At 42.1% G+C, this 27433-nt stretch overlaps 1 protein-coding gene across 1 annotated transcript; it reads left to right on the forward strand.

Moving 5' to 3' along the window:
• On the forward strand, positions 1–27433 carry HACD1 (3-hydroxyacyl-CoA dehydratase 1). The gene is made up of 7 exons (XM_003257685.3): positions 1–308; positions 12995–13112; positions 13298–13316; positions 13394–13482; positions 17627–17748; positions 22950–23128; positions 26951–27433. The coding sequence occupies exons 1-7, from the start codon at positions 52–54 to the stop codon at positions 27031–27033; spliced, it is 867 nt and encodes a 288-aa protein (XP_003257733.1). The 5' UTR covers positions 1–51; the 3' UTR covers positions 27034–27433.

Genomic DNA, 27433 nt, shown 5'->3' on the forward strand with positions numbered 1-27433 from the left:
CCCCCTCGCGGTCGGTCGTGCTGGCTGCGCCGAGCCCCCTGCGCGTGGCACATGGGGCGCCTGACGGAGGCGGCGGCAGCGGGCAGCGGCGCTCGGGCTGCAGGTTGGGCAGGGTCCCCTCCCACGCTCCTGCCGCTCTCTCCCACGTCCCCCGGGTGCGCGGCCACCATGGCGTCCAGCGACGAGGACGGCACCAACGGCGGCGCCTCGGAGGCCGGCGAGGACCGGGAGGCTCCTGGCAAGCGGAGGCGCCTGGGCTTCTTGGCCACCGCCTGGCTCACCTTCTACAACATCGCCATGACCGCGGGGTACGCGCGCCGCGGGGCACCCTCGGGCCCTCCCGGCGCCGCGGTCAACGGAGGTTCCGGGCTCAGGGGGCGCGGGCAGGGGTGTGAGGGGCGCGGGGGATGCGGGCAGCGGCCGTGGGGGAGGGGAGCTGTCGCCGCGGCCACCGCCGGGGTTGAATGGAGCGGGCGGGGTGGCCGGGCCCTGCGCGCCGGGCATTGCCTAATACGGTGCACGGCGGGGCGCTGGCCGGAGGTTAAGTATAGACCCGGGCAGGAATGCGGGGCCGGCCCGCGGGGGAGGCGGCTGCGGCCCGGGCGCCGCTGCCTTCGCTGCTGTTGAAGGAGCGCCCAGCCCTGGCCACTCGATGGTCTCGAGAGCGCAGAGCTTCATGCTGCGATCGCTGGGCAGAGTTTTCTCCCCTGTTAATTTCACCGCGACTTTTTTTTTTTTTTTTTTTTTTTTTTTTTTTTTTTTAAAGCATAGCACGTCCTAGAGCTTGTCACTTGGGACGATTTTGAAATAACCACCCCCCTTATCCCAGCCTGGAGCTCCTGCCTAACATCTTTATGGCCTCAGGCTCTGTGGCTGATACCCTGGACCTTGATTTTTGGCTTTGAGTATGACTTTGCAAGTTAAGGTTACACAATGACTGTCGCTCTTCGCAGAGCTGTCAAAGTGACTTTTGTGTCAACTGCTTCTCAAAACCTGTTGGGAAAATGCTTTTCCATTTCTAAATTGCACTGCGTTTTAAAAAAGTTATTTTCCCATTATCACTTGAAGTATTAACTTACGTAAATGCATGGAAAAGTTTACTTTTTTTAATTTTTATTAATTAATTTATTTATTTTGAGACGGAGTCTCGCTCTGTCTCCCAGGCTGGAGTGCAGTGGCGCGATCTCAGCTCACTGCAAGCTCCGCCTCCCGGGTTCACACCTTTCTCCTGCCTCAGCCTCCCGAGTAGCTGGGACTACAGGCGCCCGCCACCACACCTGGCTAATTTTTTTGTATTTTTAGTAGAGACGGCGTTTCACCATGTTAGCCAGGATGGTCTCCATCTCCTGACCTCGTGATCCGCCCGCCTCGACCTCCCAAAGTGCTGGGATTACAAGCGTCAGCCATCCCGCCCTGACAGTATTTTATTTTATTTTTTAGACGGAGTCTCATTCTGTCGCCCAGGCTGGAGTGCAGTGGCGCGATCTCCGCTCACTGCCAACCTCGGCCTCCGGAGTTCAAGCGATTCTCCTGCCTCGGCCTCCAGAGTAGCTGGGACTACAAGTGTGGGCCACCATGCCCCACTAATTTTTGTATTTTTGGTAGAGACAGGGTATCACCATGTTGGCCAGGCTGGTCTCGAACTCCTGACCTCAAATGATTCCCCCACCTCGGCCTCCCAATGTGCTGGGATTACAGGTGTGAGCCATCGCACCAGGACTAATATTTTATTTTAATTTTTTAAAAGTAGAGATGGGCTCTCACTGTGTTGGCTAGGCTGGTCTCAAACTCCTGGCCTCAAGCAATCCTCCCACCTCAACCTCCAAAAGTGCTGGGATTACCACTCCCGGCTTAATATTTTAAACTTTCTCCAGGGTTTATAGAAAAATGTGATTGACGAAGATTTAATAAATCTTTACCTATGGTGATTGAGTTTCTATTATGTGCTTAGCATATGATATTGAATGCCAAATACAGTTCATACAGATGTTATTTACTGAGGACTAACTATGCAGGGGACTGTGTTGGTTATTTTAGGTATATTTTTAGTCCTTTAAAGTCCCGTGAGGGGCACATGATATTACATTATATAGACTTTAAAAGTGAGGCACAGATACTTGCCCAAGATCACAGCCAGCAAGTGTCAGTCAGACATGGGTTTCAACCCAGACTCTCTGACTCCACTGTCCTGCTACTTCATCTTTCTTTCTTCCTAAATTATAATCTTGGAAAGAGAGAAAACTAATGTATTTACAACAATTCAGCAGTCATCAAACGATGCTGCCTTTAAATGCATTCGGAACTGAAAGAATTCTCTCTCCTCTGTGATAGTCTGGTTAATAAACGTTTCCCTAGCCGGGCGCGGTGGCTCACGTCTGTAATCCCAGCACTTTGGGACGCCAAGGCGGGCAGATCATGAGGTCAGGAGATCGAGACCATCCTGGCTAACACGGTGAAACCCCGTCTCTACTAAAAATACAAAAAATTAGCCGGGCGCCATGGCGGGCGCCTATTGTCCCAGCTACTGGGAAGGCTGAAGCAGGAGAATGGCGTGAACCCGGGAGGCGGAGCTTGCAGTGAGCCGAGATAGCGCCACTGCACTCCAGCCTGGACGACAGAGTGAGACTCCGTCTCAAAAAATAAAAATAAAATAAAATAAAATAGTTTCCTTTTATTTCTTTTTTTTTTTTTTTTCTTTTTTAAGGCAAGGCCTTGCTCTGTTTTCCAGGCTAGAGTGCAGTTGTGCTTACTGCAGCCCCAACCCCGAAGCTCAAAATGATCCTCCTGCCTCAGCCTCCTGAGTAGCTGGGACTACAGGCGCACACCACCATCCCCAGCTAATTTAAAAATTTTTGTGTAGAGTAGGCTGGGCACGGTGGCTCACGTCTGTAATCCCAGCACTTTGGGAGGCTGAGGTGGGTGGGTCGCTTGAGGCCAGGAGTTTGAGACCAGCCTTACCAACATGGCAAAACCCCGTCTCTATTAAAAATACAAAAATTAGCCGGGCGTGGTGGCACCTGCCTGTAATCTCAGCTACTTGGAAGGCTGAGGCACGAGAATCACTTGAACCCAGGAGGCTGAGAGACTGTGCCACTGCACTCCAGTTTGGATGACAGAGCAAGACTCTGTCTCACACAAAAAAATAATAATAATAATTTCTGTAAAGACAGGTTTTTGCTGTATTGCCCAGGATGTTCTCAAGTGATCCTCCCACGTTGGCTTCCCAAAGTGCTGGGATTACAGGTGTGAGCCACCGTGCCCAGCCAGTAAACATTTTGAAATATCTGCCTTGTGTTAACTGGGTGTCTGTCCTTTCTCTTTTCATTTGACTCTCTGTCTTGAAAGCCAACTTATATTTCAAAAATGAACATCAATGCATAGCTCCAGTTTAAAGACTTCAGTGACTCCCTGCCACCTCCACCCTGATCTAAGGGATTCAGGCGGTCTGCCATTCAAGGGTTTTTGCAAGCTGCTCCCGATTCCCCTTTCCAGTCAACTTGCATTTGATATTTCTGACTCACTCTTCCCTCAAAGCACCATGTATTTTCACAGCGCTCTGCTTCTGTGCTCAGGTTTTCCACTTTTGTATAATGTTGTCCTGTTATTCCCATGACTTCTAATCAAATTGACCTCTTTGAAGTTTTCCAGGTCTCCTGCCTTAGCTGGCACAGAATTAAATGCTTTCTCCATTCTGTCCCTCTGACCCTTCCCTGGCAAATCAGGGCTTATTCTAAACTTGTCTCCCTCTGCCTCTATTGAGAAGTTTCCTTGTCATATTTACAAAATAAGGGATACTGAAATGGAATAATCTCTGTAACTGACTCTTCAGAGGCTTTCTAGAGGCGTTGAGATTTGAAGAAGGAATAAGATTTGCATACATAGAGAGTAGACATTTCAGGTGATATAAATTCTGGAAATAGGCATGATATGCAAGCCTGATGTATTCTCTTGATTGAACTGGAGGATGCTGTTGGGGAATAGTGGTAAATAAGGTTGAAGACGTTGTAGTGTTGAAATTGGGACAAGAACTTACACGTTTCATGGAGCGGATAGCAGAAGACTAGTTGAGGCTCTTTTTGTTCATTTAACTTATTTTATTTCTCTTTTAGCAGAACTTTGGCGTGTTTATTAATTTTTTTGTAATAATTTTCAAAACAAGCTGGGAACAGTGGTATGCACCTGTAATCCCAGCTACTCAGGAGACTGAGGCAGGAGGATTGCTTGAGCCCAGTAGTTTAAGACCAGCCTGGGCAGCATAGCGAGACCCCATCTCAAAAACAACACACACACACACACAGACACACCCACACACACACCCCCCAAATTGCAAAGCAATGGAATAGTATTTAAGAAATATTATAAAATTTTACATAAATGTAAAAAACAGCTTGTTATTTTATAAGCCTATCACACACTTTAATTTTCTTTTTATCTTTCATGTGAATATCTGACCTCTTCCAAGATTTTACTCAAAACTGCATTCTCAAGGAGGCTTTACCTGGCCATCTCAATTTGAATAGTGAAACACATACTCCTTATCTCCCTTGCCTGTTTATTTTTCTCCATCCCACTTTCTTTCATGATTGTACAATACATTTTACTTATTCGCAATGCTTATTGTCTGTCATCTCCATTAGAGTGTAAACTCCATGAAGTACTCAATAAATATTTGAATGAATGAATGAGTGAATGTATTACAGCATTGTTGTTATAATATCTGCTCTATTGTATATTTTTCCATTTTCACTTAATAGGCTGTCAGGTTTGCATATGGTTTTCATAATTATACTTTTTGACAGTTACATATGAGTGTATAGAATTAATATACAATAATGGATTAAATCATGCCCCTAATGACATTTTGCTTTTATTTGTTTCTGTTCAATTAGTGGCTTAGTGTAATAAATGCCCGGAAGTAGAATTATACCTTTAAAGGATGTAAGGATTTTTCTGGGTTTTTTTTTTTTTTTTGAGATGGGGTCTAGCTTTGTTGCCTAGGCTGGCCTGAAACTCCTGGGCTCAAGTGATCTTCCTGCATTAGTCTCCTGAGTAGCTGGGATTACAGGTGAGTGCTACCATGCCTGGCAGATGTAAGGATTTTTTTTTTTTTTTTTCGAGACGGAGTCTCGCTCTGTCGCCCAGGCTGGAGTGCAGTGGCGTGATCTCAGCTCACTGCAACCTCCGCCTCCTGGGTTCACGCCATTCTCCTGCCTCAGCCTCCTGAGTAGCTGGGACTACAGGCACCCACCACCGCACCTGGCTAATTTTTTTGTATTTTTAGTAGAGACGGGGTTTCACCGAGTTAGCCAGGATGGTCTCCATCTCCTGGCCTCATGATCTGCCCACCTCGGCCTCCCAAAGTGCTGGGATTATAGGCATGAGCCACTACACCTGGCCAGATGTAAGGATTTTTATGGCACTTGCTCGTAATAGGGAAGTGAGCATTTCTCACCCTCCCTCCCTCTTTCTTTCCGACAAATACTTTTGAGCCCATATATATAAATGCAGTGTCCTTCAAATACTTTAGGCCCTGTCCTTGAAGCAGGGTAACCTGGGGCATTAATATATAAAGAACAATTGCAATAAAATAATGAGATAAGTGCTAAGCAGATGTGTCAGAGGACAGACAGGTAGGGAGAATTAGAGAAAGTTTTCTGTGAGAGATCACAGCATTTAAACTGAGCGGTGAAGGACTTAGTAGGCGTAAGTGGGGAAACAGCATGAGTTAGAGGACAGAGATCTGAAATTGCAAGACATCTGTTGAGGCATCAAGAAGAGGGCTTGGGCCGGGTGTGGTGGCACACGCCTGTAATCCCAGCACTTGAGGCCGAAGCAGGCGGATCACAAGGTCAGGAGATCGAGACCATCCTGGCTAACACAGTGAAACCCTGTCTCTACTAAAAATACAAAAAATTAGCTGGGTGTGGTGGTGTGCACCTGTAGTCCCAGCTACTCGGGAGGCTGAGGCAGGAGAATCTCTCGAACCCGGGAGGCAGAGGTTGCAGTGATCCGAGACCACGCCACTGGGCAACAGCGAGACTCTGTCTCAAAAAAAAAAAAAAAAAAAAAGGAGGGGCCTGAAGTGTAGAGTGGGAAATGAAGGCGGACAGGTATCTTGGGCCATTGCACTGGGCCTTAGATGCTTTGCTAACATGTTTGGATTTTAGTCTGTACACAATACAGAAAGGTGTTGTTTAAAGGTTGTGTCTCATTCCTTTGTAGCTGGGTAACCTCAGATAAGCTACTTAACCTCTCTGACTCTTAGTTTTCTCATCTGTAAAGTTGGAACAGCACAACTACTTAGCTAGATTATAAAGGAATAAAGAGATAATGGATATGAAGTTCTTAGCAGGATGGCTGATGCACAGTGGATGTTTACAAATGTCCATTTTTATTCCTAGTGGTTTATTTAAAATTGTACTTTTTTTTTTTTTGAGACAGAGTCTGGCTCTGGAGTGCAGTAGCATCAGCTCAGCTCACTGCTCAGCCTCCCAGGCTCAAATGATCCTCCCACCTCAGCCTCCCGAGCAGCTGGGACTACAGTCACGTGCCACCACACCTGGCTAATTTTTTAATGTTTTGTAGAGACAAGGTCTTGCCATGTTGCCCAGGCTGGTCTTGAACTCCTGGGCCCAAGCAATCCACCCACCTTGGCCTCCCAAAATCCTGGGATTACAGGTGTGAGCCACTGTGCCTGGCCTAAAATTGCACTTTGTGCAGAAAGAGAAAGTAAGATATTTTCACAATATACTTAGTATGATTTAATAGAACAAGAAACCCAAGGTTCATTTCCCAGAATGTTAAGTAAAAGCCATATCTTTTATTGCTGCATAGAATCTATTTTGTTGCTGAGGACAGATCTGCGAATGGACCTACCACAAATTGTTCATCCATCAATTTGTTGATGGACATTTGGGCTCTCTTCAGTTTTTGCTATTAGAAATCAAGCTATAAGCATGCATGTACATGTCTGTGTAAGAACATATGCTCTTGTTTTGCTTGGTTAAATACCTAGGAGTGGAGGGGCTGGGTCATAGGGTAGTTAAGTGTTCAATTTCTTTCGTTCTTTTTTTTTTTTTTTTTGAATAGAGTCTCACTGTGCCACCTACGCTGGAGTGCAGTGGTGCAACCTCGGCTCACTGCAACCTCTGCCTGCGAGTTCAAGCGATTCTCCTGCCTCAGCTTCCTATGTGGCTGGGACTCCAGGCGTGTGCCACCACGCCTGGCTAATTTTTTTTCTATTTTTAGTAGAGACGGGATTTCACCAGGTTGGCCAGCCTGGTCTCAAACTCCTGACCTCACATGATCCAACCACCTTGGCCTCCCAAAGTGTAATTTCTTATGAAACTGCCAAACTGGCTTCCAAAGTGGTTATACCCTTTTATCTTCCTTTTGGCAATGAATGGGACTTCCCATTGGTGCACATCCTTGCCAACCCTTGGTTGTGGTCAGTCATTGTAATTTTAGACATTCTGAGAAGTACATTGTGTTATCTCATTGGGATTTTGATTTTGTTTTCCCTAGTAACTAATGATATTGAGTATCTTTTCATGTGCTTCAGTTGCCAATCGTGTATCTTCCTGGGTATCTGTTCAAATCTTTTGCCCATTTTTAGCTGGGCATGGTGGCTCACGCTTGTAATCCCAGCACTTTAGGAGGCCGAGGTGAGTGGATCATGAGGTCAGGAGATCGAGACCATCCTGGCTAACACGGTGAAACCCCGTTTCTATTAAAAATACAACAAATTAGCTGGGCGTGGTGGTGGGCGCCTATAGTCTCAGCTACTTGGGAGGCTGAGGCAGGAGAATGGCGTGAACCCAGAGGCGGAGCTTGCAGTGAGCCGAGATCGTGCCACTGCACTTCAGCCTGGGTGACAGAGCGGGACTCCATCTCAAAAAAAAAAAAACAACCCCTTTTGCCCATTTTTTTTTCTTTAATGGGCTGTTTGATTTCCTGTTATAGAGTTTTGAAAGTTCTTTATACAATCTGGATACAGGTGCTTTACCAGATATGCGATTTGCAAATATTTTCTTCCAGTTTGGGCTTGACATTTTATTCTCTTAACAGTGCCTTTCAAAGAGCAGGTGTCTTAATCGTAGTGAAATTCAGTTTCTCGGGTGTTTTTTCTTTTATGAATCTTTCAGCTGACTCGTTATTGGCATTAGTGCTGCTGTACAATCAGTTGAAGCATTCACATATTGGCTGCTAAACAAAAGTGTAACTTTTATCTAGAAAAGGCAGTTTAGAGGTGTCAATGAACAATATATGAAAGTATGGGCCAGATGTGGTGGCTCACGTCTGTATCCCCAGTACTTTGGGAGGCTGAGGCAGGCAGATCACTTGAGGTCTGGCCAACATGTTGAAACCCCGTCTGTACTAAAATTACAAAAATTAGCTGGGTATGGTGGCAGGTACCTGTAATCCCAGCCACTCGGGAGGCTGAGGCACAAGAATCACTTGAACCTGGGAGGCTGAGGTTGCAGTGAGCCGAAATCGCACCAGACTGGGCAACAGGGCAAGACTCCATTTCAAAAAAAAGAAAGCAAGTATGGAGTTTATGAAAGTTGAAGACTATCTTCGGTCCAAGCCTTCAAGTGGCTGAAGAAGGTATACAAAGGAAATAGCAAGCTAGAATATTGTTTTTCAATGATTATTGAAATAATGGATCTAGGCAATGATCATTAGTAACTGCTAGCATCACAAAAGAGAGAGTCTGGCCAGGTGCAGTGGCTCACACCTGTAATCCCATTACTTTGGGAGGCTGAGGCAGGCAGATGGCTTGAGCCCAGGAGTTCAAGATTAGCCTGGGCAACATAGGGAGACCCCATCTCTACTAAAAAAAACCCCACAACAGCAAGAACAATAATGAGCCAGGTGTGGTGGTACACCCCTGTGGTCCCAGCTACTCAGGAGGCTGAGGTGGGAAGATTGCTGAAGTCTGGGAACCCAAGGCTGCCAGAGCCACGGGCACACCACTCACTCCAGCCTGTGGGACAAAGCGAGAATCTGTCTAAAAAAAAAAAATCCTAGTTGCAGAAATTCCAATTGCTTTTGAAATATTTTCTGTTTGTTTTATTATAGTTACTAAACCGATAGATGAAGGAAGTTCAAAACTAGTTCAATATAGGACCCTTAGAGAGACTTTCTTTGACTGTCACCCTTTGTGATGGAGGGCTTAGGAAGTGAACCCTGATTCAATTGGCTCCTGGCCTTACCTATGGAAAAACAGACAAGAGGTTAGAATAGATGGTTCGATGGGTCCTTTCAAACCCCTGAGCCTGTCAATTTCTTTTATTTCCCACAGTTTAGTGAGTGGCAGGATCATGATACTATGCTAGGTGGTACAATACTGCCACCTATGGAACAACAGTAGAACTTGTTATAATGTTAACGATGCATGGATTTTTATACAATGCTGTTTAAAAATGTAGAAAACTTGCCATCCAAATGACTCCTTTGATTGGTAGGTTAATAATTGCCTCTCAAACTTATCTTTTGTGGACATCTGATTTGGGTTCACCTAAAAAAGACAAGTGTATGGAAAATATGAACGAAAATATCTTAATAAACTTTTTTGTTTTCTTAGTAGAAGAAATACAGGGACTTGGAATTGAAGGTAATGAAATCAGAACACTTCAGTTGTGGAAGGTACCTAAAGCATGATTCAGATGAGTGCCGTAGGATCAGTCCAGTACCGAGTTCAGTGTTGGCGCTCACATGAGATGAATCCATCAGCTGTAGCCACAGAGAAGCTGGGGTAGAGTGGAAAGGGGTCAGGACTAGGGAGTCTAGACACTGCAGAGGTTCTATTTCAGACTCAATCATTAACTTACTCTAAGACTCAGGGTAAGTAACTGAATGTCTCTGGAAGATGATTATCTCATCTAAAAGAGTGGCCTTCAAACTTTTTGGATAGCATGCTACTATCAATTAAAATATTTGAGCATAGACTCTCCATATAACTTTAAAAAATATTTATAATGTAAATATGAATTGCTATGATTAACTGGTATCTCAGGGCACAGTATAGACTTAGAGCCAGACCGAGACAGCATAGTGGCTTAAGAGCATATGCTCTGAGCTTAGTGGTGGCTGTGTGACCCTCTCTGCCTGTTTCCTCAGTAGTGAAATAGGATAACAGAAGACCCTTGCCTCAAAGGGTTATTGTGAGGATTTGAGGTTAATATGTTATGCACTGAAAACAGTGTCTAAGATGTAGAATGCACTCTGACAATACACTTATTATTGTCATTGTTGTTATCATGAATATGTCTGCGTTTCAAAGGTCCTTGTGGTCCTTTCAGGTATTTACTTGACTTCTTGCCAATCCGACAAACAAGTCATTGCTTTTACCTTATTATGTTCTAAGAATAGAAGTGTTATTCTGCCATTTTGCTGTTCTCTTGAGCATGAATTTTCATCAGATTCAGTTAGTAGATTCTTTGCAGGAATCTTTTCAAGCCATTTGTCCACTGTATGAGTGTTGTTTGGTTAAAAAAGTTAAAACTGCACGATAATTTTATATTTCATAAATCCACTTACCATACTCTTTGGAGACTATCTAAAAGACTAGGGTAGCTCCTCATTTCCCTGGGTGAGTTATTAGAGCTTTTAAAAAGCTACAGATGAGGTAAGTTGCTTAACCTTAAACGTGCTTTTGTAATTGCAAGGGAAACTGGGTCAAAATAACTTCTCACTGGTGACTTTAGGAAGAGTGAGAAGTAGTACGAGAAAGCTGGTCTCCACAACTCTAGCTTATATTTAAAGTACCATTAATTCACAGAACATAAGCTGTATTTACATGCAAACGTAAGTTTAAAATTGAGGGCATGTGGTATTTTTTTCTTTCTTTTTTCTTTCTCTCTCTCTTGTTTTTTTTTTGAGACAGGGTCTCTGTTGCACAGCCTGGACTACAGTGGCACAAACATGGCTTAGTGCAACCAGATCCTCTGTGCTCAAGTGATCCTCCCACCTCAGCCTTCCAAGTAGCTGGAACCACAGGCATGTGCCACCATGCCTCTAAAAAATTTTTTTTTTAGAGATGGGATCTTGCCATGTTACCCAGGCTGTTTTTTTCTTCTCTTTTCTTTTTTTTTGAGACAGAGTCTCACTCTGTCACCGAGGCTGGAGTGCAGTGGCACCATCTCAGCTCACTGCAACCTCCACCCCATGGGTTCAAACAATTCTCCTGCCTCAGCCTCCCGAGTAGCTGGGACTATAGGTGCCCACCACCACACTTGGCTAATTTTTGTATTTTTAATACAGACGGAGTTTTGCTATGTTGGTCAGGCTGGTCTCAAACTCCTGACCTCCGGTGATCCACCCACCTCAACCTTCCAAGGTGCTGGGATTACAGGGGTGAGCCACTGCGCCTGGCCTCTTCTTTTTTTTTTTTTTTAAACAACCTTTTTGAAAGTAGGCCCATAGCTGATCTTCTATCTGTGGCTTGTCAATTGTTGTTGTTGTTGTTTTTAGTGAAAATTAAGTAAATATTAACTGATGACTTTTTTTTCCCCCCCGAGATGGAGTCTTGCTCTGTCGCCCAGGCTGAATGCAGTGGTGCGATCTTGGCTCACTGCAACTTCCGCCTCCCGGGTTGGAGCGATTCTCCTGCCTCAGCCTCCCGAGTAGCTGGGACTACAGGTGTGCGCCACCACGCCTGGCTAATTTTTGTATTTTTAGTAGAGACGGGGTTTCACCATGTTGGCCACACTGGTCTTGAACTTCTGGCCTCAAGTGATCTGCCTGCCTCGGCCTTCCAAAGTGCTAGGATTGCAGGCGTAAGCCACTGCGCCCGGCCCATCTTATCCTTTTTAAAGTGTAAGTTCAGTGGCATTAAGTATATTCACATTTTTGTGTAACCGTTACTTCCTTCTGTCTCCATAACTTTTTATCTTGCAAAACTGAAACTCTGCACCCAGTGAACGCTAACTCCTCATTGCCCCATCTGTCCCTAGCCCCTAGCCACCACCATCCCACTTTCTGTCTCTATGAATTTGACTACCCTAGGTATACCTCATATAAATTAAATCATACAGGCTGGGCATGGTGGCTCACGCCGTGTAATCCCAGCACTTTGGGAGGCTGAGATGGATGGATCGCTTGAGTTCAGGAATTTGAGACCAGCCTGGGCAATATGGCGAAAACCCATATCTACAAAAAATACAAAAATTAGCTGGATATGATGGCGCACACCTGTAGTCCCAGCTATGGGGAAGGCTGGGATGGAAGGATCGCTTGAGCCTTGGACGTCAAGGCAGCAGTGAGCCAAGATTGCGCCACTGCACTTCAGCCAGGGTGACAGAATGAGACCCTGTCTCAATCAATCAATCAATAATTGTTATTTGTTAAAGATGACAGCAACACATAATGCAAAAAAAGAAATTTTTTAAAGAAAAAAATGATCATACAGTATTAGTCCTTTTGTGCCTAGCTTATTTCACATAGCATAAGGTCTTCAAGGTTTATCCATGCTGCATGATATGTCAGAATCTCTCTTCCTTTTTAAGGCTAATATTCTATTGTCTGTATAGACCACATTTTTTTTTTTTTTTTTTTTTTTTTGAGACGGAGTCTCACTCTGTCACCCAGGCTAGAGTGCAGTGGCATGATCTTGGCTCACTGCAAGCTCTGCCTCCCGGGTTCACGCCATTCTCCTGCCTCAGCCTCCTGAGTAGCTGGGACAGTAGGCGCCCGCCACCACGCCCGGCTAATTTTTTGTATAGAGACGGGGTTTCACCGTGTTAGCCAGGATGGTCTCGATCTCCTAACCTCATGATCCGCCTGCCTCGGCCTCCCAAAGTCCTGGAATTACAGGCGTGAGCCACCGCGCCTGTCCTGTATAGATCACATTTCGTGTATCCATTCACTCACTTATGGACACCTGGGTTGCTTTCACCTTTTCACTATTTTGAATAATACTGTTGTAAACACAAATGTTTAAATCAGTGGTATTAAGTTCAAAAGAACTTTATAAAATACTTTTTTTTTTTAGGTGGTTGGTTCTAGCTATTGCCATGGTACGTTTTTATATGGAAAAAGGGACACACAGAGGTTTATATAAAAGTATTCAGAAGACACTTAAATTTTTCCAGACATTTGCCTTGCTTGAGGTAAGTTTTCCATCATGCTGTTTTTCTATTGCTGTAATATTTATGTGAACATTTTTTGTTGTGCAAAATCAATGTGATTTTGCTGATTACACACCACCTATGGATTTGCTTAATACCAAAGTTGAGAGTGGTTTATTTAATGTTTTATATTATTGATGTAATGATTTTTTTCTATTTGCTTACAGATAGTTCACTGTTTAATTGGTGAGTTTTTGCTTTAATTTTATACTTTTATTATAAATTGCCTTTAGGGCAATAGTTGACTTGTTTTTCTTTTTAAGGAATTGTACCTACTTCTGTGCTTGTGACTGGGGTCCAAGTGAGTTCAAGAATCTTTATGGTGTGGCTCATTACTCACAGTATAAAACCAGTAAGTGACACAAACATGTTGTCTACCTGAGCCTGCAGGAAAGCTTTCCATTCATAGGCATCTAAAATATTAACATTTGTATATTTCAGGAAGTGGAAGCACTGGACAAAAAGGAGTTGGGTTTGAGTTTTAGATATTGTGCATTGACTTAGTGCCTTAGCAGAATGACTGTGAAACACAAACAAAACCAAATATTGGCATCTTATATCCATCATATATTCTCTTTTGATATTTTCCAGTTTTTGAAATTAGTATTCAGATTCTGTCAAATAACCTGCAGAAAATGTTCTTTTCTATAGAAGTTTCTTTTCAATCCAAGTTGTCCTCTTTGATTATGTAATTAAAGTTGTCAGTATACAATTTATTATTTCTGGCCAGGCGCAGTGGCTCACACCTGTAATCCCAGCACTTTGGGAGGCCAAGGCGGGTGGATCACCTGAGGTCATGAGTTTGAGACCAGCCTGGCCAACGTGGTGAAACCCTGTCCCTACTAAAAATACAAAAATTAGCCAGGCGTAGTGGCGAGCACCTGTAATCCCAGCTACTCAGGAGGCTGAGGCAGAAGACTCGCTTGAACCTGAGAGGCAGAGGTTGCAGTGAGCTGAGATTGTGCCACTGCACTCCAGCCTGGGTGACAGAGTGAGACTCCATTTCAAAAAAAAAAAAAAAAATTATGTCTCATTTAGCATTGAGTATTATAGCAACAGACATAAAAAGTAAATGCAGTTCTGTAGATCTGAACAAATGGAAAAGACTAAAAGTTAGAAGGGGTCAAAGGATAAAAATTTTAGTTAGGAGGAATTAAGTTCAAGAGGTCTATTATGCAACGTGGTGACTATAGTTAATAGCAATGTACTGTATATTTGAAAATTGCTAAGAGAATAGTGGTCTTACCACAAATATATAAGTATATATGGTAACACATAAGTTCATTAGCTTGATTTGGCCATTTCACAATGCGTACATATTTCAGAACATCATGTTGTTCACCATAAATATATGCAATTTTAATTTCCAATTAAAAATAATTTTCAAAAAAGTGCTAAGGAGCTTAAGGAAAAATAAACAATTTTTATTGAGGCATGACAGGAGACAGACCTAATTATTGAATCTAATTAATGATTCAAACCTTTTAGGCGAGATAGACACCATGCTGCTATGTCAAGATATTGGGCATTTTAAACCCATGACAGGGCTGGGCGAGGTGGCACCCGCCTGTAATCCCAGCACTTTGGGAGGCCGAGGTGGGCAAACCACCTGAGGGTCAGGAGTTCAAGACCAGCCTGGGCAACATGGTGAAACCTCGTCTCTACCAAAAATACAAAAATTAGCCAGACGTGGTGGTGGGTGCCTGCCATCCCAGCTACTCGGGAGGCTGAGGCAGGAGAATTGCTTGAACTTGGGAGGCGGAGGGTGCAGTGAGCTGAGATTGCACCACTGCACTCCAGTTTGGGTGACAGAGTGAGACTCCATCTCAAAAAAAAAAAAAATTAAACCCATGACAGGAACATTTCCCATGTCAACCCTTCTGACCTTCTTGACAGCCTTTAAAGCCTCCTGTCTACTCGAGGACAGATCTCTGGCCTCCTTTCCATTTCTCAGATGCCTTTCTTAGATGCCTGGGGACTGACACCTGACCTCTTCTCTGTTCCTCTTAGCTTCACTGGCCTCTTGTCTGCATGGGGACAGATCACTGACCTCCTGCTCTTTATACTTTATCCCTCTTGACTAGTATCTTTCACTCAACTTGCATGATTTACCTGTACCCTAACCAGCGACTGCCATGCAGATAGTGCAGATAGCAGTGAGCACATACAACAGGACAGGCAAACTATTAATTAACTTTGCCTACTAGTTTAAAAGCAGGAGGACAGCATTCACAGATTAGAAAAGAGACTCTTCCAGGCAGTGAGGGAATATAATAGCTGAGTTAGGACTACCATGAGTCTGAAGAATGAAGGAGAAGAAAGACAACATTAACTAGACATTAACTAGAGAGACGGAGATAAAGGGAAGCTTGAGAGTCACGAGTTCCAAAAAGAAAACAGGACCCATCTGCCCTGTTTATCCTCCAGACGATCTCTGCCTTAGTGTTCCTATTTATTTGTTGCTGACAATAGTTTCCCACTGGTACCTATTCAGCACTCCTTAATTAATTCAACCAGTATTATTGAATGCATTTTGTACACCTGGTGCTGTGCAAATTTCTGGATTTACAGAAATGAATAAAGTGGGCCGGGCGTGGTGGCTCACACCTGTAATCACAGCACTTTGAGAGGCTGAGGCAGGCAGATCACTTGAGGTCAGGAGTTCAAGACCAGCCTGGCCAACATGGTGAAACCTTGTCTCTACTAAAATTTCAAAAATTAGCCAGGTGTGGTGGTGCAACGCCTGTAGTCCCAGCTACTCGGGAGGCTGAGGCAGGAGAATCACTTGAACCCAACAGGCAGAGGCTCCAGGGAGCCAAGATCCCGTCACTGCACTCCAGCCTGGTTGACAGAGAGAGACTCTGTCCCAAAAAAAAAAAAAAAAAAAGGCAAAAGAACAAGGCAATCCCAGCTGTCAAGTGTACTGGCTATTGGGAAGTGGGGGACACTTAACGTCGAATCACGCACAATGCTAATCATGCACCTCATCTGTGCCCGGCAGTGTGCGGGATATGGCTGTTAATACAAACATGGTTCTCACCTGGTGGAGCCTATACTTGGGAGAGAAGCTAAACAAATATTTAATTATATAAGTGTTAAGTGCTTTGAAGCAAGAGCTCGGTATGCATTGCAGTATACTGAGGGACTTAGTCTGACGTAGGGGGTGAAAGAAGGCTTCCCTTAAGGAAGGATACAGATGTTGAGCGCTGACATGTGCAAGAGTTAGCCACACAACTCTTAGTACAGATTGGCAAATGCCACAACACAGATATGAACAAAGTACAGTAGAAGAAGGGTGCTGGGCTGGGCACGGTGGCTTACGCCTGTAATCCTAGCACTTTGGGAGGCTGAGGCAGGCAGATTACTTGAGATCAGGAATTCAAGACCAGCCTGGCCAGCACGGTGAAACCCCGTCTCTACTAAAAATACAAAAAAATTAGCAAGGCATGTAATCCCAGCTACTCTGGAGGCTGAGGCATGAGAATCACTTGAACCTAGGACGTGGAGGTTGCAGTGAGCCAAGATCACACCACTGCACTCCAGCCTGGGTGACAGAGTAAGACTCCGTCTTAAATAAATAAATAAATAAGGGTGGTGAGCAAATAACTGCTCAGGGTGAGAGGAGAGGGTTGGAGTCAGTTTTCTAGAGGGCGAGATGTTTTAGCTGAATCTTGAAAGATGGGAAAAGATTTTTTTTATGGAATAAGAGAGTAACATTCCAGTGAGAGGGAATAGCATGTGTTAAATTGCACAAGTTCAGAGCATATTCTAGAAATAACAATATCTAGTGTCACCAGAGAGAGAAGTAGGTAGGAGGGCTGAGTAATTGTAGATGAAGTTGGAGAGATTTCCGAGCAAGGATTGTAAAGAACCTTGAATATGGTGCCCAGGTATTAGAGCTCATCCTTTTATTCTGTTAAGCAGTGTGGGACCAGTGAAACTTTTAAATCACAGGATTTAGCTGATTCCAATTTGTTTTTTATTTGCTTCCTTGACTTCTTTTTAAAAGAAAACTTGCATTCATGAGGACAATAAAGAGAGGAAAGACTATTTAGGAAACAGTTACAGTAGTCAAGATGAGAGATGATAAAGCCCTGAAAAAAAAAATAGTAGTAAAAGGGCCAAAGATGAGTGAGCAATTCAAGCGTTGGTCCTACAGTAGAGCAGGTGTGATTCAATGATTACTAGAAGTAGGAGGGTCAGATTTTGGTTTCAGCAAGGTAACATTGTCCTCCAATGATAGCGTTATTGCCTGAAGTGAAGGACGAGGGAAGAAAAACCAGTCTATGGTCAACTATTCCTGTGCATAAGATATGTTTAAGTTCCACGTTTGTAATTAATTATGTTAATGGTGACTGCATTAAGTTTTCTGTATTGCATTTGTCTAACCCTAACATTCCATTATAAATAAAAGGCAATAAATAAGTAAAGTAAGTACCTTCATTGAAAAGTAAGTTCCAGGTTGAATGACACTGGGTTTCTCTGTAATTCTGCAGATCCAGAATGAGGAGAGTGTGGTGCTTTTTCTGGTCGCGTGGACTGTGACAGAGATCACTCGCTATTCCTTCTACACATTCAGCCTTCTTGACCACTTGCCATACTTCATTAAATGGGCCAGGTGGCGATGTCTTGCAGTTTAGTTTCTCATTGTCCTGTGCATGCTTATTTTGTGTACTAACGCCAGAGAATTAAAATTCGTGTTTCAGCCCCACGATGCCAGAATGCTGTTATAGGAGGTATAACTGGTACAACTAATAATTATACAAGTTATGATTTGTATTCTAAAAGCTTAATGATCAGAGAGGAATCGTATTAATAAGTATTTTGAGTGAAATCAATGTAAGATAAATTGTGGTATCCTTAACCTCAGAATTAGTCATTCATTTTTTTTTTTGGAAAGCACAATATACATTTTTGCAATTAGCTTACATAAGCAGTGCCAAAAATATGTTTTTTTGTCTGTGATGTAAATTATTTTAATAGTCAATCTAGCAGCCACAATTTATGCCATTTTTACAATGTGATTGGTTTTTTTCTTTGCTTTAAGTTGCAGAGACATTTTTAAAAGTCACACTTACTTAAAATTGTATTATTTGGAATGTGGATAAAATTTATATTTGAAGGGTTCCAAATATATCCTAAAGCAACAGTTTTTAAAGCAAAAGATATCTGTTCTTCTTGAAGTTTGAATTCTTTGAGCAACTGACATTTTAGAAAGTTATTATAAAAGCAAAACTGCTCTTTGGAGAACAAGTCACGAATCAGTATAGACTTGTTCATTTTGTTCTTTGTATTGTAATTTATGGTAGCGATAAGAATGACAAATGGTGTGTGCCTACTGCATGCCTGAGATGTAGGTATGAACAAAACAAATTCTCTGCCTTATGATGAAGACAAAACATAAACGAATAGATATGTGATATGTCAGGTGGTGATAAATGCTGGGATTATAGGTGTAAGCCACCATGCCTGGTCAATTACTCTTTTTTTTTTTTTTTGAGACGGAGTCTGGCTCTGTCACCCAGGCTGGAGTGCAGTGGCGCAATCTCAACTCACTGCAAGCTCCGCTTCCCGGGCTCGCGCCATTCTCCTGCCTCCACCTCCTGAGTAGCTGGGACTACAGGCACCTGCCACCACACCCGGCTAATTTTTTGTATTTTTAGTAGAGACAGGGTTTCACTGTGTTAGCCAGGATGGTCTCAATCTCCTGACCTCGTGATCCACCCGCCTTGGCCTCCCAAAGTGCTGGGATTACAGGTGTAAGCCACCGCATCTGGCCCTAATTACTCTTTTTTAATCTCATGCATTATACATGTTCAAATATAATAAATGAGAATATATAAACCAAAAAGAAGGAAAACCACTTTTAAATTACTTATAATCTCTCTACCCAAGTATAATCACTGTTAATTGTGTTTTATAGGTTTTTTTCTTTTTTATTTTATTTTATTTTTTTTGAGACAAGGTCTTACTCTGTCACCCAGGCTGGAGTGTAGTGGCACGATCTCAGGTCACTTCAATATCTACCACCTGGGCTCAAGCAATTCTCCTGTCTCAGCCTCCCAAGTAGCTGGGAGTACAGGCGCAGGCCACCACACCTGGCTAATTTTTGTATTTTTTGTAGAGATGGGGTTTCACCATGTTGCCCAGGCTGGTCTTGAACTCCCGAGCTCGAGTGATCCACCCACCTCGGCCTCCCTAAGTGCCAGGATTACAGGTGTGAGCCACTGCGCCCGGCCATGTTATATATTCTTTTAGACTTTTTAATATTCTCTAGCTCTTTTTTAGACACTTGTGGCTTACCACTTTGCATATGATGAAATACTTTGAAATTATAATTTGAGCTTAAGTGTCTTGTCTGTCATAAGAAGGTTGTACTACCATTTATATAGATTTGGTTGGTATTAATCTTACTGTAAATGAAAATGTATTTACCTTTAGTGACTGGGCTTTTTAAAGCTTGGCAGTTTTGAGTGTAGCTGGACTCTAATCCTAGAACACATCAGTATCATTTCACATGACAATGTTCTGGACCTCTGGCACCTTTAAAAATACTAACTCATCATATAGTCGCTTTTCATGTGCTGAATTTACAAAATTTGTCTGAAGAAGATAGCAGAATATACATTGCACATTTTCCAGAGGTCGGGCATATTAGACTTGATGGCTTTGTGTGTCTACCTTTTGGAATGCATTTGCATGTCTTGAGTGTCTGGAAAAGTTAAAAACTCTGCCATCGTATGCTTAAATTTGCTGTTTAGAAAGTGTTTATCCATTACAGGCTGGGCGTGGTGGCTTGTGCCTGTAATCCCAACACTTTGGGAGGCCAAGGTGGGCGGATCACTTGAGGTCAGGAGTTCGAGATCAGCCTGGCCAACATGGTGAAAACCCATCTCTACTAAAAAATAAAAAAATTAGCCCCATGTGCCTGTAATCCCAGCTACTTGGGAGGCTGAGGCAGGAGAATTGCTTGAACTAGGAGGTGGAGGTTGCAATGAACTGAGATCACACCACTGCACTCCAGCTTGGTGACAGAGGGAGACTCTGTCTCAAAAAAAGAAAGTGTTTATCCATTGCCTTAATGTTAGACAAGTTATATAATCTTTCAGCTTTGAAATCATGTGTTACATAATACATTGTCTGTTGATCATAATCATAAATAATTATGTTTCATGTCAAAAAGATCTTAAAAATCCCAGCCACCTAAATATATTTCCCAACTCCATTAAGTAATGTAAAATAATATTTGTATTTATGTTCAGATGTTGAAGCTGTTGTTCTCAAATAAAACTACACTTTAGAAATGGCTTCTTATTTATAAGTAGTTTGGCCTGTTGTTGCAGTTTGAATATACTTTGATTCTATTTATGTGTTATAAGTGTTCTTGGAAAAGTCCTCAGAACAGGTAATTGTATATATTAAGTTAGGTTTTTCATATTGATTTAAAATGCGCTCCCTTCAAAAAAATTTTAGACAGTAATCGGGAACCTTCAAAGAAGCATTGTATCTTTTTTTTAATGTGGTCTATCCATAGTTAAATCTCCCATACTGCCCTCAGAACTTAGAGAGGTCGTAACATGCAATCTTTTTGAAGCGCAAGTAAAGTCAAATTATATAATTTGTTCCCATTTCATTAGAAATTTTCATTGCCCTTAAGACTTTCAACTAGCTTATTGTAGGAGTGTTAATTTTTTCTTCTATTGAAGAACAATCCTGCCAAAAAAAAAAATCTTTTGAAAACCACGTAAAGTAAAAATTGCAACTTAATCAGTTTGGGTATTTTACTGAGACAGATATATAAAATGTCCAGTTATGGGATTTAATAAATTGAGGTATAGGGAAAGATTGATTTAAGTGATACACAAATAACTACCCAAGACTGGTAAGAAAGCAGGGAGTTTCTCTAAGGCCAGGAAGGGATTAACAGGTACAGCGAAGGAATCATTCTTCTTTCTTGAACAGCTCATCTATTTTGGCAAATAATTCTGCCCTCCTCCCCATCTCTTATCTTCACATATCCTTGACATACAGGAATAAGGTGATTTTTAATTTGTCTCCAAGCTTCCTCAGTACTGACAACTTTGACTTTTCTTTATAGGTATTTCTTAATGCCAACAAAATGATTAAATAAAATACAGATTAATTTGATTTCTTTTTCCATCAAAATGTTGACCTTTTGTTTTAAATTAAAAACATTTTTCTTTTTTAAAATTAATTTTCTTGAGACAGGGTCTCGCTGTGTCACCCAGGCTGGAGTACAGTGGCGCAGTCTTGGCTTACTGCCCCCTTGACCTCCTAGGCTCAAGCAATCCTCCTGCCTTAGCCTCCCAAGTAGCTGGGGCTACAGGCATGCACCACTGTGCTCTGCTAATTAAATTTTTTTTTGTGAGACGGGGTATTACTATATTGCCCAGGGTGGTCTTGCACTCTGGCCTCTTGACTTTATAGTTTTCTGTGGTAACTGTTATATAGTGACTGAGTTGGAGAAAAATGATTTTTTTTTTTAATGAAGAAATATGGTCATCTTGGATCCTTTAGGCCCCTCTTATTGGAGACCAGCCAGTAGAACACAGAGTGTTTCCTAATTGGAAGCATACATGATGCCTGGCCTACTGTGTGTTCCAGACCTTGCCACAGACCAAACGAACACATGATGAGGTTGGATTTAGAGTAGAACTTTCTTAGCTCTACTTTAAACAAGCTAACTCTTCCTTTAATGTGGGAATTCAGGAACTAGTCAATTTATTTTGTTACGGGAGCAGTTTTAGACAATATAATATACTCATTAGTAGCTACTCATGCTTCAGGTGGTATTATCAGTTTTCTGCAATAATTGCTTTTCATCAGTAACCACAAAGACTTTTTCAAATGCCTCTTAAAAATAACTACCTTGGTAATTTCAAGGTTTAGATATAAAATTTAGGATAATCACTGGTCTTTTTAAACGCAGCATTTGATCAATAAATTACTAGCTGCCGCGGACAAAAGCAGTCATTTGTGATTTTATGCACCAAAGAAGTTACCATTACAATACTTTTTTTAAAGCTGCATAGGCCGGGCGTGGTGGCTCACGTCTGTAATCCCAGCACTTTGGGAGGCTGACGTGGGTGGATCACCTGAAGGCAGGAGTTCAAGACCAGCCTGACCAACATGGTGAAACCCCGTCTCTACTAAAAATACAAAAATTAACCAGGCGTGGTGGTGGGCGCCTGTAGTCCCAGCTACTCAGGAGGCTGAGGCGGGAGAATTGCTTGAACCCGGGAGGTGGAGGTTGCACTGAGCCAAGATTGTGCCACTGCACTCCAGCCTAGGCGACAGAGTAAGACTCCGTCTCAAAAAAAAAAAAAAAAAAGAAAACCAAAAATTAGCTGGGTGTGGTGGCACACACCTGTAATCCCAGCTACTTGGGAGGCTGAGGCAGGAGAATTACTTGAACCCAGGAGGTAGAGGTTGCAGTGAGCCAAGATTGTGCCACTGCACTCCAGCCTGGTGACAAGAGCAAACTCCATCTCAAAACAAAAACAAGAAAAACTACATATACATTTTTTAATACCTAAAAGTATTTTGGTACTCTAAAATAAGTTGATACTATTTTATTAAAAAGATATTGCCTATTATGGAAACTGATATTAGGAAAAAAATGATAATAATTAATAAGCAAATGATTAAAGTAGAACTACTAACCTTACGTAAGGTTATTGTAAATATGTAAAGAAAAGAGAATTTTGAAGTTTAAATTTAGTAGTAGCAATAGACCTGTAACGTAAAGTCTAATAATTATTCTAGAAAAATAATTCTCTGAGGTTTTTCTTTCTCCAGATACAATTTTTTTATCATCTTATATCCTGTTGGAGTTGCTGGTGAACTTCTTACAATATACGCTGCCTTGCCATATGTGAAGAAAACGGGAATGTTTTCAATAAGACTTCCTAACAAATACAATGTCTCTTTTGACTACTATTATTTTCTTCTCATAACCATGGCCTCATATATACCTTGTAAGTATATACTTATTAGTACTTTGATTTGACATATGATGTAGAAATTTTTGAAAGGATATAATAATAAGCAAGGGGAAATAATTAGAAATAGTTGCTTACAAATACATTAAAACTTCATTTTAACCCCATATTTACTGATAATTTGGGAAAATTGAAGGGAGATAGAGGCAGAAGACATTTCATCAGCTATGAGAATAAAGGCAAGTAAATTAACGCATGGATGATTACTTTCTCAAAATCATTTAAACATCAGCTTAGTATGATTTGTTTTTTTAAGAAAGATAAAAATAAACCATGTTTAAAGCATTAGTGCACTTTTTACAAGCATTTAGAATTATATGTCTGAGTATAAACACTGTATCCAAGAAAATTTCAGATCATTTCTATGTATTCATTAAGCATATACTTGGAAAAATCATCTAGGAGGAGTTTTGAATCTTATTTGTGTTGCTCTATGTACTTGCAAATAATAAAGCCTCTTTTCTTAAAGGATTTTGAATAAGTCAGCCTCTTCACTAATTTCTCATCATCTTTCAGTAGTTGCAGTGAATTGGTGAGGCTTTACTCCATTTAAGTGTTAATAGTGAGGCTGGGCTCGGTGGCTCATGCCTATAATCCCAGCACTTTGGGAGGCCGAGGCAGGTGGATCACCTGAGGTCAGGAGTTTGAGACCAGCCTGGCCAACATGGCAAAACCCTGTCTCTACTAAAATACAAAAATTAACTGGGCATGGTGGCGCGTGCCTGTAATCCCAGCTACTCAGGAGGCTGAGGCAGGAGAATTGTTTGAACCTGAGAGGCAGAGGTTGCAGTGAACTGAGATGGTGCCATTGCATTCCAGCCTGGGCAACAAGAGTGTGAGACTGTCTCAAAAAAAAAAAAGGGGCGGGGGGGCTAATAGTGATATATTTTTAAGTCAAATATTGATAGCTCTAAAATCTACATCAACATGATACAAATTGTTTCATCTAAAGGAGATGAGCATAAATCTTGGCCAGCCCCTTGAGGTGTCCAACTTTTTTTCGTTGTTTTTTTTGAGACGGAGTCTTGCTCTTTTGCCCAGGCTGGAGTGCAGTGGCACAATCTCAGCTCACTGCAATCTCTGCCTCTCAGGTTCATGGGATTACAGGCACCTGCCACAATGCCCACCTAATTTTTGTATTTTTAGTAGAGACGAGGTTTCACCATATTGGCCAGGCTGGTCTCAAACTTCTGACCTCAAGGGATCCGCCCACCTTGGTCTCCCAAAGTGCTGGGATTACAGGCGTGAGCCACTGCCCCCGGCAGATGTCTCCAACTTGTATCTTTCCCAAAGTCAAAATTGACTTAGTGGAGAAAGATGTGTTTTCCCCTTGTCTTCTACCACTTCAGCCTGATTCTGTATCTGATTTTCTACCCCAGCCAGTTCAGGAGAGCTGAGGAGGGGATGCCTGCTCTGTTGGTTCACATCCCTCCCTTTTCCCAATGGCAGGTTAATGGTAGCACTACTTGAACAGAACCAGAGCTTGCTTAGGTGTCTGTCTGACAGTCACAGGTTCAAACAGTGGGTTCTCTTCTTCCTCATGGCCTTTGAGGCATCTCCATGGAAATGGAGAGTCTGAAGCACCTTTTTCAGTTGTCCCGGGAGATGTAGACTCTGGCCTGTACCAGTAGCAGCTTCCCAGTTCACCACGCCGCCAGCTACTGAGTCCCACTGGCCAGAGGATCACTCAGCCCAGGACATGTTTTCCACTGCATTCTTTTTTTTTTTTTTTTTAAAATTCCCTGCTCCCCCTGCATTCTTGATGTTAGTAATAAATCAATTAATTTTACTTATTAAATCCTTTGCTAATTAAAAGTACTTTTTGAGTACTTAGTATTCAAAAGTAGTGGTATTATTTCTCATTTACATTAAGATGAAAGAGGTTAAGTGAGTTGCTTAAAAATCACTAGCTTGTGGCCTGGTGTGGTGGCTCACACCTGTAATCCCAGCACTTTGGGAGGCCAAGGTGGGCGGATCGCTTGAGGTCAGGAGTTCAAGACCAGCTTGGCCACCATGGTGAAACCCCGTCTCTACTAAAAATACAAAAATTAGCTGGACATGGTAGTGGGCACCTGTAGTCCCAGCTACTCAGGAGGCTGATGCAGGAAAATCACTGAAACTGCGGAGGTGGAGGTTGCAGTGAGCCGAGATTACACCACTGCACTCCAGCCTGGGTGACGGAGTGAGACTCCATCTCAAAAAAAAAAAAGAAAAAAAATCACTAGCTGGTGAGTAAAGCCAGGGTTTGAACTCAAGCCCATACCTTCTGTTCAGCTACTCGGAATTTTAAGGAAGTATTTACAATAATTGGTCAGTGAGTTTAAGTAATTATGACCTGAATAAATTTAGCCCCCTAGGTATATATAATATGATGGTAACCTTTCTTAAGTTAGCAAGTACCTAAATAGAAAGAAATAAACCCTATTGTGTGTTTTTGCTCTGTTTGAGCTAAGTTTTACAAAGAAATTTTTACCCAGAGTTGCCTAAGCAGGATATTCAAAGCTTGTTTTGTGATAAAGTTCATTGGTTTGATAATTGTGATCATCAAATTCAGAAATATTTTTACACTGGTATTGTTTATTACACTGGTATTGATATTAATTTGTTTATCCACCAACGTTTATACTGTGAAACACTGGTTTGAAACACTGGTTCAAATTGGTTCAAAATATTCTTCAAATTTGACTGGACAGATGACAATTTGTCCAACTGACCTAATAACATATGTATTTATGTGTTTATTATATAATAGATTAAATACCCTTACACCTAGCCAGGAGGAGCTTCTGCTTTAGGCTCTGTTAAGAGGACCTTGTTGGAGCCCTTCTGTGGTCACTCCACACAGCACCCCACTGCCTTCTAGATCACATTCTAGAAACCTGAGACCATGGAATTTGCTACTCAGAGGGCAATGAGCATGCATCTGGGCCCTAACCAGGCTTCTTCCTTGATCCATGGTACTGAGGGTTAACCATGTATCAGTATACACACCCCTGAGAAAACAGGATAGCCAGGGGGCAGCTGTTTGTGAGGGGTATGGATGAAGCTTAGATGTATGCACCCGGGTATCCTCACACATGTGCAGGAGACCCCTTGCAGTACAGGATACAGCCAGTAGAATGGAGAAGAGGAGGCTGGGTGGGCCAGTTTTCCCTGTGCTGGAATGTTCTGGCACAGCATTCCAAAGAGTTCAGAATTCCAAACTCAAACATGGTCTTCTAGGTCCTTATGAAGGTATTTTTAGCAAGGTATTTAAGTTTGTTAAAAACAAGCAAAAATAGGCTGGGCGCAGTGGCTCATGCCTCTAATCCTAGCACTTTGGGAGGCCGAGGCAGGCGGATCACTTGAGGCCAGGAGTTCAAGACCAGGCTGACCAACCTGGTGAAATCCCATCTCTACTAAAAATACAAAAATTAGGTGTGGTGGTGGTGCATGCCTGTAATCTCAGCTACTTGGGAGACTGAGGCAGGAGAACTACTTGAACCTGGGAGGCAGAGGTTGCAGTGAGCTGAGATCATGCTACTGCACTCTAGCTGGGGCAATAGAGCGAGACTCTCAGGAAAAAAAAAAAAAGCAAAAGTAAAAACAAAACCTCAACAGTTACAGCATTAGAATATTTAGGCATGTGGTACATGGGCCTCCATTTGCACGCTTATACTCTTGAGCTCTGTAAGTATCCGGGGAACAGCAGTGGTATGGGATGTATTTACTCTCTAACATTGCCACATTTAACAGGTTTCAAGTATAAATAATTTTAAAGCAATAGCTTATTTTTCTTTGTTTTCTTTTTCAATGAAGTGTTTCCACAACTCTATTTTCATATGTTACGTCAAAGAAGAAAGGTGCTTCATGGAGAGGTGATTGTAGAAAAGGATGATTAAATGATCTCTGCAAACAAGGTGCTTTTTCCAGAATAACCAAGATTACCTGAGTCCAAGTTTTAATAACAAGAATAAACAACTTTGTGAAATATCATGGATTGTATGGTTTCTTAAAATATAACTTGAGACGTGGTATTTGCCAGTATTTGTGTTCCTCTTGGGGCAGATCTATTTTTTACAGGAACTGTGCAAATATCAGTAACTCTTGGGTAGGTATTGATTATTAGGAAAATAATTAGGTGTATTATCTGGGGGAAAAAAAATTTTTGCTAAATTTTTTTTTGAAGCATGCTCAAAGCTTTTTAAATCAATATTTGGAAATTAGTTTAATGATTTACTATTATACCTGCCAGTGATATTTATGTGATATTTATAAATGAAAACAAATGCAAAATTATAA

Source organism: Nomascus leucogenys, chromosome 9 (genome assembly GCF_006542625.1).
Source record: "Nomascus leucogenys isolate Asia chromosome 9, Asia_NLE_v1, whole genome shotgun sequence".
NCBI lineage: Eukaryota > Metazoa > Chordata > Mammalia > Primates > Hylobatidae > Nomascus > Nomascus leucogenys.